This window comes from Eptesicus fuscus, chromosome 11 (genome assembly GCF_027574615.1).
Source record: "Eptesicus fuscus isolate TK198812 chromosome 11, DD_ASM_mEF_20220401, whole genome shotgun sequence".
NCBI lineage: Eukaryota > Metazoa > Chordata > Mammalia > Chiroptera > Vespertilionidae > Eptesicus > Eptesicus fuscus.
This window is the reverse complement of record NC_072483.1, coordinates 61,530,508-61,545,642: the sequence shown is the minus strand read 5'-3', so window position 1 is coordinate 61,545,642 and position 15,135 is coordinate 61,530,508. Positions and strand designations below refer to the sequence as shown.

The window sequence follows — 15,135 nt, the reverse complement described above, 5'->3', positions numbered from 1 at the left end:
GAAAAGCAAACCTTAAAACTGCTCCAACCCAGACCGACTACAGGACCTGTCAATCTGCAGGTTTCAGAAGCATCTGGACGTCCCTTTAAGCAGGAAAGTTTAGGGACACGGAGATGGAGCAGCTCCACACCACCATTTCCATGTTTGCAGCTACCTGACTTGCATAAAGTGCCTCTTTATTCCATGCAAAGCGGACCAGAGACCATGGTCTGAAGTCAGGCCCCAATTCCCAGCTGTTGCCAGCATAAGCCTGACCTGAGTGCACTAGTCTGGCTGGAGGAACGGGTGGCATGTCCTCCTGCGGGAAATAACCACTCTTGATGTCTGTGCTCCCCAGGAGCTGAGGGAACCCCAACTCTGCCATGGCCCCCTTGGTTCCCTGGCTTCCTGCCCTTCTGTGGTGGGAGGTTTGGTTCTGCTTCCTCTCACCCCTTCCTCCTGTGGATTCGCTCCACTGCCAGCACGGCTGTTTGGAGGCCAACACTGAAAATGAATGCACGTCCTGCACTAGGTCACCACGAGGCGCAGGGGCAACCACTGACCTCCAGCCGCTGCAGGAGAGACAGGCACAGAGCCACAGGTTCTGACTCCAAGTGATGGTCTCTGTGGTTAGCGGAATGACACAAAGCCAAGTGCGCATAGAAACTAGTGATGCTGTTGGGAATGTGCAGGCCCAGGGGCTGATGGTGAAGCTCTTTGGGGGACATAGTCACTAATATCCTCTCATGATTCTGAACTTCATCTGAGTGCAGTGAAATGCAGTAAGGGCAAACTCTTTGCCAAGCTGTGAGGAAAGAATGGAGGATACAAAGGCAAAAGAGACTCTGTCACCGAGGGGCCGAGGGGCCTCAGACCAGAGGGAAGAGAGACACAGGCAGAGAATCTGGTGAGAGGTGGTCCGGGGCCCAGTGGGCTCCCTGAGGGGGCTGCACTGAGGCTCTCTGTCTTGGCTCCTCCCCTACAAAGGCGTGGCTTCAGGAAAGACGACCTCAGCCTTGGAGCTGATTCCTGTGCCCAAAGTAGATGTTGAAGAAACTCAGATTAAATATGGAATTTACCTGAGACAGTTCTCAATGACTTGGGAGAGAATATGCATCTTTTACTTATTTATTTGTTTTTTTGAATATGCATCTTTTAATGTGAATTTTTGACTCCTAGATTCTAAGTGTCCTCAGACTTACTGGAACATAGATTCTGCAAGTTGTGCTCAAAACAGATTAGCTGCAGACGTGAGGCTCTGAAGGTAGGCTGTAGTAAAGTAATGATAGGGAACAGTTAAAACCGGTCGGTCGGCTCATAAATGTTTTACTTGCTCAGCTCAGCAAGCTGCGGGTAGACACTTGCCCGAAGAAGTAGGTATTGATTGCATTCTAGTCTGGAAGCAGGACAAATAACTGATGGTTTAAAGATTGAGGAATGCTGTGCTACACTCGATGATAGAAATGACTCAGGTCACAAAATCAGAGGGTACGCTCCTTTTATTTCAAAGTCAGGGTAAGCAGGGTTGCAATATAAGCCAGTTAGAATCCAAGGTCGTGTGGACAGATTCGGCACAAGTTGGAGAGTCTGACAGGTGGGTCTCCATGACTACACAGGAGCACAGAATCATGGAGATGGAGGGTTCCTTGGGCTACTCCAGTCCACTTTCATTCTAAGATGTGCACCATCCTCTAATACCCAACATACGATCATCTACAGGTGAACGAGTCCATTTTTGAATGTTTATTTGTGTGCAAGCTCTGAACAACTCAGCTCAGGACGAGACACCTCAGTCTAGGGACCTTGTCACAGCCCTCCCCTGAAATAATCGGCTCACAGGAGAGTCGTTGCTGTGAGGGTCATAGTGACCCAGCCTGCGAAAACCAGTGGTCCCTCGTAGGATATAAATCCAGGAGACTTCAGGACAAACAATTAAGTCATGAGTCTGGAGGAAAATGTCCCATCTTTTAGGTCTTCTTTCGGTTTGGGTTTCACAATACTATAGGTTTGAGGAGGAAACCTGGGGTGGAGTCCACACCGCACCTGATGGTCTGAGCTTCGCCAGGCTGCTGGGCGCTTGGTGGGAGAAATCTCTCCTGGAGTAGTAGGTGCATTGACACGCACAGGGAATTGGACCAAACAAGGCCAAGTGTGGCCAGGTATGGGCTACCTGTGCCTCCTAGGTAATCTGGGGCCTGAGTCTCAGCCGAGCACTTAATAACATTTTTGTTCTGTTTTTATTGGTGGCACCAGGAGCCAGAGGGACCCTTCTCTTAAGGAGTCTTAAACTCTGAAGGGCACCCCCTTTCACCTCGGTGAGCACGTGTGACCAGGATGGGAGAGACTGAGAAGCTCGTTTTGTAGTAACAGAGGCCACGGATCATGGCGAGTTCCTGAAAAGAACTCAGAAAAAGCCACCGTTGTCAGAATCAGGGGGCTGGGGGTGATGCCCTGCCAGACACTGCCAGGTGGGGGACTACTGGCTGAACCACATGAGGGTCACAGGATGGGAGACACTCATACAGAACAAACATGGGCCACATGGTATCCCCAGCCTATGAAGCTCAGAAGTCAGTCAATAGTTCAACAGTCCCTTTGGGAGCATGCTGCTTCTCTGTGGCCCCTGTACTGGATTGGGTGGTGGTCCCCTGAAAGATATGTCCCCCCCACCCAGGCCTGTGAATGTGACCTTATTTGGGAAAAGGGTCTTTGTTGATGTTGATATGGTCTTGGATGAGATCATTCTGATCAGGGTGGGCTCTAAATGCCAGGACAAGGGTCCTTAGAAGGGAAGGGAAGGGAGAAGGCACACAGAGAAGTCCAGGTGAAGACAGGGCACAGGTGGGAGTGATGCATCTACAAGCCAAGGACACCAAGTGTTGCCAGCAGCCCCCAGAAGCTGGGAGAGGCAGGGAAAAGATCCTTCCTCAGAGCTCCAGAAGGAACCAACCCTCACAACATCTTGATTTCACACTTTCGGCCTCTAGAGCTGTGGGAGAATGAATTCCCATGCATTAAGCCACCCAGTTTGTGGTAATTTGTTACGGCAGCCACAGGAAACCAACACACCTCCCAACGCAAGCTTCGCTGCCCACTCCCATCCAGAGCTCCCTTTCATCTTAGCCTCATTTGCAGCTGGGGCATAATTATATACTCCTGCCAGCGAAACTTAAGGTTTAAATAAACTTGGTGCTCACCTGATGCTGACCTTTGAGAGGGATTGCCCTTGATGTCGAAAGATCATGAGTACCTGGAAGGACCTGGGGTGCCAATAGGCAGGTGCATTTTGTTTTAAAGAGTAAGACGTAGAGGACATTGAACAAGACCCCTGAGAACAAACCTCTAAACATCGGAGGGATTTTACATGTGCAGGCTCACTGTCCCCACTTTCCTGGTAACCAGCTGGGTGTCATGGTGGGGTTCCTGTGATGGTGGGGGTGTGGCATGAATGCCCAGCTTTGCTGGGTCAGTGAACAAGCTCTGGAGCCTCGGTGTGATAGGACAGAGGTCTCTGTCCAGCTCACGCTGAGGCCAGTGCTGGCAGAGCAGCTGGGCTCTCCTTGCAGAGGTGACTCAGGCCCAGGCTGCTCCACCAGGAACCTCATTGGAATCATTGGGTTCAGTCAGCTGAGGGGAACGAGAGTGTGGATAAGGATTATGCTCTTGGAACTGGCGCATTTTCACTCAGGTTACACTGGGGAGAGTCAGTGGCACGGCCCCATGTCAGTCCACGCACACGAGGGTGCAGGGCTCAGAGCAACTCATTCTCAATGGGAAGATAAGGAACAGGAGGATGGGTAGTAGGGAGTGGGAGTAGGCACAGGCTTTGGCCACTCTTGAAAGGTTGCATCGCCCACCGTGTAGCCAACAGATGCCCTGAGGCCAACGAAGTATCTATCTTACTGTTCTATAAATTATATGGATCCTCTTGGACCCCAGAAAGGTCATGACTACTGAGGGGTGTCCTGGAAATGTGATGGATTGAGTCTCAGGCCCCACAGTAATCTCCTGAATACCTGGGGCCACACCAGCAACCAGCTGGTATTGCTATGTCCCATTCGGCACCATGTGCTGGAAGAGGCCATGGCAGCATCCACTCCATGAAGGCAGCTCTGTGCATTTTCCGGGTCCTCTCCTGGCACAAGCATGCATTTCCCCTGTGCTGCTCACCAGCTACACTGGATTCAGCAGCCATGAGTGCATGTTGTGTATTACAGCCCACCTCCTGGGATGCTGAGACCATGGCTTCTGTCCTTGTTGTTAAATGCAGTCCGCAGAACAGCACCCTCAGCGTCACCAGGGAGCTGGTTGAAATGCAGACATCTGGGCCCCACCTTGACCCGATAAGTGAGATTTTGCATTTTGGCAAGTCCCTGGGGAGTCCTATGCACATCACAGTGTGAGAAGCAGTGACCTAGAGAATGTGTTCGTTCCAGAGCACATTGACAAGGTGGTGGGTTAATGCCTAACTGGAATATCTGTCATTATCTTAAAAAGGAACCAGACAGACAAGAGTCCGATGACCTTGGGAGGATGGAGAGACAGCAGCCTATGAGCACAGTGAGGAAGAGCAGCTCACAAACTCCAGGGTCAGAATCCTTTTCACAGGCTCCTGAGTCTTTGAATGACGGAGAATTGTAATGTGGTCCCTCCTAGGAGTATGAATGTGTCAAATGTACTTACATGTGGATATTCAAACACTTAAATTTGAGCAAAAGCCTGAAATTAGGATGAGGGCCCTGAGTTTACTGTCAGACTGGTGGCAAAGCAGTAAACAGCGATGCTGAAGTGCTGTTCTGGAAGCAATCCATATTCCTGGGGGGTGAAAACCGAAGATCTGAAAAATGGAAGAAGGAATAGGAGGAATTACGCAACAGCATCAGGCCGGTTCTTGTTCAACTCTGGGTTTACCAATGCCAACCTCAAATGTGCTGTCATACCCACGAGCCCAGCGGTGGCAGTTGAAGGAGGTAAAAGCAGCTCAAATGTCGCCCCATTAATAACTCAGTTAATATGCTTGGGATGCCGTTTTCCTGGACTGTTCAAGTCTAGCAGGACAAGAAGAGTGCTCTGATGGGTACAAAAGGTAAACTCTAATTTATCATTTTATCAGCTGAATAGTGTGTTAATAAGTATCTTTGAGAATGGATACAACTACCTATTAGATAAGCTATTAATTTGGGGTTTTTGTTTTGCAACTTTATAAACTGAGATATGCTTCTTGTTGGTTTTAAAGTGGACAATTCTGTGGTTTTAGTATACTAGTATTCGCAGTGTTGTATAACCATTACCGTTATATCTAATTCCAAAACATTTCACCACCCAAGACTAACCCCATAGCCATTGGCAGTCACTCCCATGCCCCCACCCCCTGCCAACCACTATTCTACTTTCTGTCATTATGGGTTTGCTTATTCTGGTGTTCCCACAGGAACAGAACCATATGATCCATGGCCTTTTGTGTCTGGCTTTTTTCACTTAGCACAATATTTACAAGGATCATCTACATTGCAGCATGAGTCAGTACCATGGCCAGCATCTTCCTGGGGATTCTTGCTTGCATGTTTTCTTGGCTGACCTGCAGCCCCCCTCCCCACCCTCACCTCCAGCCCCCGGCTTTGAGAACCACTGTCTTGGAGGGACCAGAGTAATGTTGCTCAGGCCAAGGCTTTCTGGGGCCCCAGAATGGTGCAAAGCCAATGTCTTACAAGAAAAGCAGGCCCTCAGGACACTGCAGCCCCATCAAATCAGGCCCTGTGATGTATAGGCCCCTAGGTAAGTGGTATACATGTTAGATTTGAGAGGCATTGGTTTGCAGAGCCCTCCTGCCATCTTTCTGAGCTGCAGAGGTGGGGCACTGTACTAATTATGAGCTTGCAATCCGGACCACCCACCACGTGCCAGGCCCTGCCTCTGGGCTCTGCGGAGCTGTGCAGGGTTACCTCTGAATCCGAGCACACGTCTTGCAGTCAGACTGCCCAGGCTCAAATCTTCACTGTGCTTGGTGGCTCTGTGACCCTGACAAGACACCCATCATCTCCAAGCTTGTTTTTGCATCTGTGAAGTGAAGTCAATGATAAAAAATAGTCCCTGTCCCATAATGTTCATTACAACGTTTAGATAGGATATCTGGCTGATGTATTTAGTTCAGTGCTTGACATTCCATAGGTGGTCAGCAATTATTAGTGTGATTATCTCTCTATCTACCTATTTACCTGTCTTTCTGTTGAAGGTGCAGGCAGGATGGACATACCTACGACTTGTAAAGTGCAATCACGAGTTCACCATTAGAAGAATGAGAATTCTTTCTGCAAATGACAGAAAAAAGGAGGCTTATTTTTCCCAACAGTCGCCTCATGGAAATACCCACCAAGGTTTTATGTCCTCCTCAGACTCTCACAGGGAGAGATGTTTGCCTTTGCTAAGTCTTCTTTGGTTCACTCCTTGTGAGTTGGAAGTGTTCTTACGAGTGAAGATGGAGAGGGAGCAACAGAGTGGGACTTGTCCATAACTAGAGAAGTGGAGCAGGCCTGCAAGTGAGAGCGGGCATTGCAGGGAGAAAGGGCACCGTCCACGCAGGACAGGCAGCCTCTATGAGGGTCCAGACCTGCCTGGCTGGTTGCACAGTCCTTTCTCATCTTTGGAATCACCGGGAGGACAGGCGAGGCAGGGACTGTCAGCCTCTTTGCATATACGGGGCATCTACGTTAAGCAAGGTTAGATGGTCAGTCAACATTGCACCCCAAGGCAGGCACACTGTCCCCCCCAATACCCAGGGCTACCTCCTGGGGTGTATAAGTGTCCTGTACCAGAGGGGCATTGCCCAAGCATATGATTTTCTCAAAAAGAAAATGGGAAATAAAATTCTTTAAGGACAGAAGCTGGTGCAGAGGGATTGAGCTAGACGCTAGAATGTATTCCCCAAGGAGGACTTGGGGCCAGCCATTTTGGCCATCATGCTGATCCTACCTGCCCGAAGGACTAGGAAACAGACAACTCCGCAAGGGGTCCGGGCAGGAGGAGAAAATGGATGAGTCGAGACATGCGCTTGGGGACAGGCCTGTCCATGAGCTGAGTTCTCAGGAGGGAGGGGCTGAGAAAAGGCGGCCCCTGTCAGGAGGGTGGCACTGGTGACAGTTTCCTTCCCCTTCTGCCTGGATTCTGGGACCCACCTTCCTTCCGCTGCAGAGCCTCCCTCTCAGTGAGCAGCAGGCTGGGGGCACTCCGAGCTCAGCCTCTGGCTTCACCAGGCTTCACCTGGGCTTCACCCTAACAGTGACTGACCCTAGAGGAGGTGATCTAATCTTCTCGCCTCAATTTCCTCATCTGCCAGTGCACAAGCATCCATTGATTAATTTACTTGATGAATGAATTGATCTCTAAGAAGGAAAAGGAGATCGAGCAGATAAAGCACTTAGTGTGGTGCCTAACGCACATTAAGTGTTCACTAAAGGTTAGCAATGGCTCTTATCATAATTTCCCAGGACTAAGTCAGAGTAGAATTCTATAGAACTGTATTTAACATGACTACGTTAATTAAAAAAAAATTTTAAATTGATTTTTAGAGAGAGAGGAAAGGAGGAGAGTGAGAGAAACATCCATGTGAGAGCAAAACATCGATCAGCTGTCTCCTGCATGCTCCTACCAGGGATGGAGCCCAAAACCCAGGCATGTGCTCTGACTGGAAATGGAAGTGGCAACCTTTTGATGCACGGGACGATGCCCAACCACTGAGCCACACTGGCCAGAGTGACTATGTTAATTCTAATTAATACACGCAAAGAGATGCTTGTCCTCTTGAACCCATGCTTTAACTTTGGACATTGCTTTGGTTGTTTCTTTCATGCAGGACTGTCACGTTCTGAGAACACACTCACCATGACAGCCATTAGCAGGAGGTAAGGCCCAGAGTGGCCCATCAGGTCCTTCCCTTCCAAGAAAGCCAGCTTATGCTCTGCAGACTTAGGAGTGAAACCACAGAGCTCTTCCTTTCTCACTTCTCATCTGGGTGGAGACACAGGTGCCACCCTCTCCGAAACCCTCTGTGCAATTTCCTCTCAGAAACTAAAGAAGCCCGTTCCCCATCAGAGGTCGTGCAAAACACATGCATGAAGTGCTCTAGCATCTGGGCCAGTTCTATGTGAAACAGGTGTCAGCTGAGCCAGGGAGTGCCAGGAGAAGCTGTTTTAAGGATAAGTGAACATGGATGAAGCATCTATTTCAGGACAGAGATACCTTCAGAGTGACTGAGATGGAGAATTTGGTTCCTGGCGGGCAAATGCCAAATTGTGGGCATCAGGCACGCATGTGGATGCAGAGGAGGAAAGGGAGAGGTAAGGTGAACAGGCGAGAGCCATGACATCAGGGAGGGTCAAGGTCTGGGCCAAGTTCTCTCCTCACTCTTTATCATGCCAGGCCTGTTATCTTCTGCTCTTGGCACATCATTTGTCCTTTCATGGTGACACATGAATGTGACATCAGAACAGTCTATGATGTTGGTAACAGGATTGTTTCAAGAGCACAAGCTCTGGAGACAATGTGAACGCACATAACCTTACACATGAAGAAGAGCTAAAAGCTCAGAGGGGAAGTTCAGATTGGGGAAAATGCTTACAACTACAGTTAGCCTCCTCGATTGTTAGAGGTCAGAGTGATGGGCCATTTGGGGTTATTCACCTTGAAAACAAAATGAACAGTATCATCTAATACCAGGTGTCACCTGGCCCCTCAAGGACTGATTTGTTAAACCAAGGTTACATTAAAGTTGCACCAAAAAACAAGGGTTTCAGTTTTTGCTTCTGTTGAGTTCTAGTATTTTTTTTACTCCTAAGTAGTTGAGGTGGTTTTTATAAATGGCTTTTCAAGCATTTTTTCAGGTTTCAGTTCTTACAAATGGCATCTGTCCCCTTTCGATGTCATCAGGCTCTTAAACATTTGCTTCTAGAGTGATATATGTGAATGATGTAGTCAAGCCTTGCTCGTATTGTAAGGGAAATCACTAAGCTCCCTAATGTTTTACTAATGTGTGAACATTTCCACATCCTACAGAGCCATTGCAATGGCTCATCTCACAACAGTGATCTCAAAAAATAATAGGATTTTGTATTTTCATCTTAATCAAAATATTGAATGGCAAATAATCATTTATAGAACGTCCATTTCCATTAAAGTTTACAACCCAAACAAATTGACATGAATTAAGTCATTGAAGTATTTACTGAGCATATACTATATGCTCAATGTTATGCTAGGCACCAGCTATCAAAGACCTACTCTTAACGGTGGAGAGACTCACAGCCTAGAGAGATGGGCTGTCGGAGGACTGAGGGATTCGCTAGTCTTCAGACCTCAGTTGAGCATCGCATCTAATTCGGCCCCTCACATCTAATTCGGCCCCTGCTCTGCGCCAGGTACTTGATAATCACATCACATTCATTATTGTCCCATCCTCCCAACAATCATCACAATTCCATTTTACATAAGGGGAAACTGAGGCTCAAGACTTGAGCAAAATCATGAGTCAGAATTTGAGACTAGATCTTTTTGGCTTCAGAGTGAAGACACAACCATTACTTAGTTTTGTGGCTTGATATCCGCCTTCATGAGCTACGCATTGAACCTTCAGAGGTCCTATTGCTTCTCACCCAGTGTCTCTCTCTCTTTAGAAAGTGGCCCTTTCCCAAAGGCATGGACAGAGCATGCTGGTCTTAGTGCACCTGCTATTTAAGAGGACTCAGGTCCTTCTGAGGGTTCAAGAGTGGAAGTCAACCCGGTTATCTGCAGAGAGGCAGCCCCCTGAGCAGCTTCATAATGACTAACAATGTTATGTTAGCCCATTGGTATTCCCAATTTTACATAATCAGATATTTTTGAAATAATTAACCATCAGGACCTTTACAATAACTGGGAGGCTGGGGATGGGCTAGGCATTGAGGCCATTTTCCTAAAGGATTTGTGAGGACCACTGACAGGCACCAGAAGGCGGACAGGCACCTCTAAATCCACCTCTAAGGGTGGAAGAGACACTCATACCAAACAAGCAGAGACGACGGATTCAGCCCCAGAACCACCTTCAGACCCGTCCCTCCCGTCAGCAAAGGAGGCCTAGAAAATAGACAGCAGAAACCATCCACAGACAAGTTCCCCAAACATTTGCTTGTATAAATAATTTATTTCTGTTCACAGCATCATATAGGCATATAAAAGGGAGCGGGGACAGAAGAGGAAGGATGGATCAAGACAGAACTGTAGCAGTAGAAATGAAAACAGCCAGGAGACACAGTCCCAACACCATGACAGAGAATGGGGGAAGAGAATTGTTCTGAAACAAAGCTGGCCTCCCTGTATCTGCGAGAAAACACTTCACAAGTTGCTGTGGGGAGGCCCACTTCCTCCATGTGATATCCACGCATTCTCCCAAGGGCAGGAGGCATCCTAAATCCCTGACCGCTAGGTCGGAGGGGACCTCTGGGCGGACGCCTCCAAGATGACATGATGTTTGTTCAGAGATGAGATGGGCTATTATTAGGTCAAACATTATAGAAATCAACTGAGACTCCTTAACTATTAGTTGAGACACCACAGGGTTTTACTTTACTACACAATTACTAACAGCTGACTGCACCCTTTAAGTGTTGATAGTGCAAGAAAACAAAAATCATTTCGCATCATTTGTGAAGCATGGCAGGATTTGAACAGTGATCTTGAGCCTAAGAATGGTGAGCACGAGAAGGTTACAGTATTTGGCATCTGCAATGTCACAAAATAAATATATTATTCTCTCAATAGTGTGGAACTACCAAAATGTCAAAGTGCTTAAGAAATAGTTGCACGTGAAGAAAATAAAGAGGATGGATTTTTTTTTTTTAAATAATTCTATACAGAGTCTTCAATGATGGGACCAGCCCATTTAGAAATCAGTGGATATGCTGTTGATATGTAAACTGAAACCTTGCAGGCTTTTCAATACCGCTTAGCTATATTTTCTCTACTGAGTTTCTACAAAAGACCACCATTGGAGGGGCACCAAATACACTGACAAAGGAGAAAAGAAGATGGGTTGCTAGGTTCCTTCTTTCAAAATATCTCATATAAGAACTGGGTTTCAAACAGGAAGCCAGGAATATATCTCTGGTTCGTAAATGAACTTTCTGAGTGCAATGGACAACAGGCACGACTTTATCATTTGACTAACTCCCGTGTTCAAGCACGACCATGCCCCATTTCAATAGGCTTCCTTCGTGAATTAACTCATGACAGTGGGGGGGGGGGGAACACAAAATTCTACCTGTGAACATGGATTCAAAGAGGAAATGAAAATCGGACAGTAAGCTTAAGTTTCCCTTCTGATACTGTGTCTCAGGGTAAAATGACAGCTTTTGCAAACCAAGACTCAGTCCTGATTATAAAAAATTTATTTAAATTACATTATTAAAAAATATTTATTCTTTTACTTTATTTCCCAAAGCCTCTTTCAACTACACTGTCAAGTGCCGGGGCACAGGTGACCATAACGTCACACGCTTGCGTTTTATCTCAAGCACCCACTGTGGTTTGCATTTGCTACGCAGGCCAGTTCCCACAAGGATGAATTAGGAAGAGCCTCATCCTGGTACTTTTCCTTCGCTTTTAAATCCATGCAACAAGGTCAGCTTTTACAACAAGGTGGGGTTTTATTTTGTGGTGCATGACATGAAATACTCTAATGACACATTTTTAATAAAATACCTAAACAAGGTAGACCTCAATGAACCCAATTAGAAATTTGAACATCTCGCCACTTGCAGCGTAAAGGGATATAAAAGGGCAGAGCAAAGTGTTTTTTTTTCCTACGGTGAATATTTCTAAGGTGAGCATTCATTTGTATAAGTTTTTTTTTTTTTTTTTAAACATGTCTGAAAACCAAAACCCATCATCAGGCGGTTAGTATGAGACATCCCTCGTAAAAAACCATCTTGCAATTCAGCACACATCTGCAGCTGGTGTGCTCACACAAACCAATCAGTAGGCTAAGGGAACTTAAGATTCCACACATATGGGTCTAGATATTTATGTCAACGACACAGTACAGAGGGAGGTCCCTGTGTCCACACACACATCCATCCAGCATTTACATCCAGAGCCTTACTTACCCTTTAAACACCTTTAGCTATCCTGCAAACAGTAAATGCATCATTTGCCACCACCTCCAACAGTTTTTATTTTATTTATTTTTTTTTTTTTTAATTGGTCTCTTTGTGTGATAATGACCTACACATGGACAGGTCCAAACCATCTGGATGATGTCTCGATTCCAGGCTGAAAAGCGGTTCTCAGCAAAACTGGTTCCGTAGCCACCACAAATCACCAGGAGAGGGGCATCTTGGGGCCATTCCCTCAGCCAAGGTTGGTGCAGCAACCCATGCCCTGGGGCTGTGTATTGTTCCAGGCAGTCCTCTGATAGCCCAAACCACCGTCTCGTTTGGGCCCAGAGCAGGACAAGTGAAATTTCAACAGGGTCCTGCCCTGTGACACAAAATTATCCAGCTTCCACCGCCCATGGATGCAAGGAGCGGTGGTTCCCCCAGCACCTCCCGCTGCCAACATGCCCCCCACCTGGGGACACCCAGGGTTCTGGGAGTTGCATACCTCAGGTAACTCACAGGTGAGGGCGGGGCAGCCTGAACTTCTGGCCCTGCTGGAGTAGGAAGAAATCGCTTTTGTTTCTGATATCTGAGCCTCCCACATGGGCCAGGAGGGTGGCTGGCAGCCCAGGCACGTCCACTCCCCAGGGCGGCCCCCCACCCCATCAGGGAGCTCTGGCATTCAGACAAAAGGTCCCCTGAGCTGGGGTGGGAGCAGGTGGAGGGCAGGCTGGCAAGTCAGCCTACACACCCAGGTTAAGTCAGTGATCCTGCATCCGGGTGCAGAGATTCCATGTTAAAAATTCGAAGCATCGCTTTGGTTCGCTGTCTTTGTTCGCGGACGCGGGTTCTCGCACATCCATTCATTCCTGCCTGGCTCACTCGCTCACTCCTCCCCCCCCCCCCCCCCCCTCGCTCCCGAGCGCTGCCGGGCACATTACCGCTTCTTCTTCTGCTTGAGGGACTTCCTGCGTTTCAGGATCATCTCATAGAGCTTGTCCATGCCCTCGGTGAGGCCCTCGCCGATGATGGCGCACGCCGGCTGGACGTGGTAGGTGGTGGCCGGGATGAGCTCGTGCAGCGCCAGCTGCTTCTCGATCTCGGCCACCGGCAGCGACTTGGGCAGGTCCTGCTTGTTGGCGATGACCAGCAGCGGGGTGCCCTGGTTCTCGGCGAACTTGGTCACCTTGTGCAGCTCCGTTTTGGCCTCCTCCAGCCGGTCCACGTCCACCGAGTCCACCACGTAGATGATGCCGTCCGTGCAGCGGCTGTAGGATTTCCACAGCGGCCGCAGCTTCTCTTGGCCGCCCACGTCCCAGAAGTGGCAGCTGATGCCCTTGGCGGTGCCGTTGCTCAGCTTGATCTTCTCCGTGTTGAAGCCGATGGTGGGCACCGTGTTCACGAACTCGTTGAACTTGAGCCGGTAGAGCACCGTGGTCTTGCCGGCCGAGTCCAAGCCCAGCATGACGATGTGCAGGGACTGGAAGGCCGAGATGTTGGAGGAGATGTTGCCCATGGCTCCTCGCTGCGGCGCCGGCCACTGCGGCTGCGGCGGGAGGGCGCCGCCCCCCAAGCGGTTACGGGCCCGCCGCGGCCGGAGGCACCTGAGCTCCGCCCGCCGCCCTTCGCTGCGACCTGCCTGGCCTCCGGGGCGCACGGCTCGGCGCGCTCAGACGCCGCGGCCCCCAAGCCCGCGCCAGCCCAGCATCGCGTCTCTCCGGAGGGCTTTTGTCTCCGGCAAAGCCGCCTCTGCCGCTGCGGCGCGGGATGCTCGCTCCCGAAGCCCTCCTTCGGCCCCGGCTCGCTCTGGGTCTTCCTCGGGCCGCACCCCCACGCTCGGTCGCTGCCCGGCTCTCCGCGGCTGGCTCTCTGGGCTCCGGCGATCGCCTCTGCCCTGGGCGGCGCTGCGGGCCGCTCCCACTCCCGCTCCCGCTCTCGGGGCGCGCCTCGGAGGCGCAGGCGGGGGCGCGGGCTTCCCCAGGCGTCGCTGCTGCCTCTGTCCCCGCAGTCCCCGCGCTGCCGCTACCGCCGCCAACGCCGCCGCCGCCGCCGCCGCCACCAGCCTGCAGCGGCGGGAGGGCGCCCGGCTCCGCCCCTCGTGGCCCCGCCCCCTCCGGCCCCGCCCCCGCCGCGGCCCGAGGTGGGGTGTAGGCTTCTCCGCCCCCCGGGCCGTTTTCGCGCCCTTAGGAGCGTTGGGAATCGCCCTCGGTGTCCCCCTCCCGTGCCGCGCCCAGACAATGGGCCCGGGAGCTGTCTCTTCCTCCAGGCCCGCTGACGCATCTTACAAAAATAGCTCCGGGCTCCCGGAACTCCCTGCCCCCCCAACCCCGGCCAGCGTCTGTCCCGCGGGGCCACAGCCGGAGGGGGGGCGGCACCGCCTGCTTCGGAGAGCGGGTTCTGGGTTCCCGCTCTGCAGGCGCTGCGGCCGAGGGCAGCGTGTGCCCCAGGGAGTGGGAAGCGCCCGGGGGTGGGGTGAGAGTGCCCCCTGGGGAGTTAGGGCAGCAGGGTCAGGTCTCCAGCGCCCAGGAGAAGGGAAAGGAGGGCGCTGGCTTCAGTGAACCACCAGCCTGCACCCCGAGCGCTCCCCTCTACCCAGCCTGGGCACGTTTCACTCAGACACCCTTTGCCGTGTCCGGGATCCTGGTCTTTCCAAGCCCTGGCTCTCGCTTTCCTGCCTGAGCTGCAGAGAGCTCCACCAGGCCACCGCGCACGGGAGGCCCCAGTCTGTGCCTAGGGTGCCCCGAGGCCCAGCTTTTCCTGCCTGGTGGCAGGGCTGGGTGCAGGGGTCCAGCATTTGCACCATAGGCTGTGGTGGTGGTGGTGGTGTGTGTGTGTGTGTGGGGGGGGGATAGGACACTTAATCTCCAGATAACTCAGACAACTCATCATTCCAGACAGCCCCTTTGGCGGCCTTATTTTGTTCCCACCAACTATGCTGACATCCCAGGTCTAACGTTAACATCCCACCCTACTTTGAGAACCGAGAAGCACCTGCCCACAGGGGAACCATTCTCCCCGCACCTGGGGATTTAGA

The 15,135-nt window shown here is 50.6% G+C and overlaps 1 protein-coding gene across 1 annotated transcript; it reads right to left on the bottom strand.

Moving 5' to 3' along the window:
- Nucleotides 1-10,140: 10,140 nt before the first annotated feature.
- ARL4C (ADP ribosylation factor like GTPase 4C) lies at nt 10,141-14,173 on the bottom strand. Its single transcript, XM_054723325.1, has 2 exons — nt 13,043-14,173; nt 10,141-12,655 (listed from the first exon to the last, which is right to left on the bottom strand). Exons 1-2 carry the CDS (start codon nt 13,615-13,617, stop codon nt 12,355-12,357), a joined length of 876 nt encoding a protein of 291 aa, XP_054579300.1. The 5' UTR covers nt 13,618-14,173; the 3' UTR covers nt 10,141-12,354.
- Between the last annotated feature and the right edge of the window lie 962 nt (nt 14,174-15,135).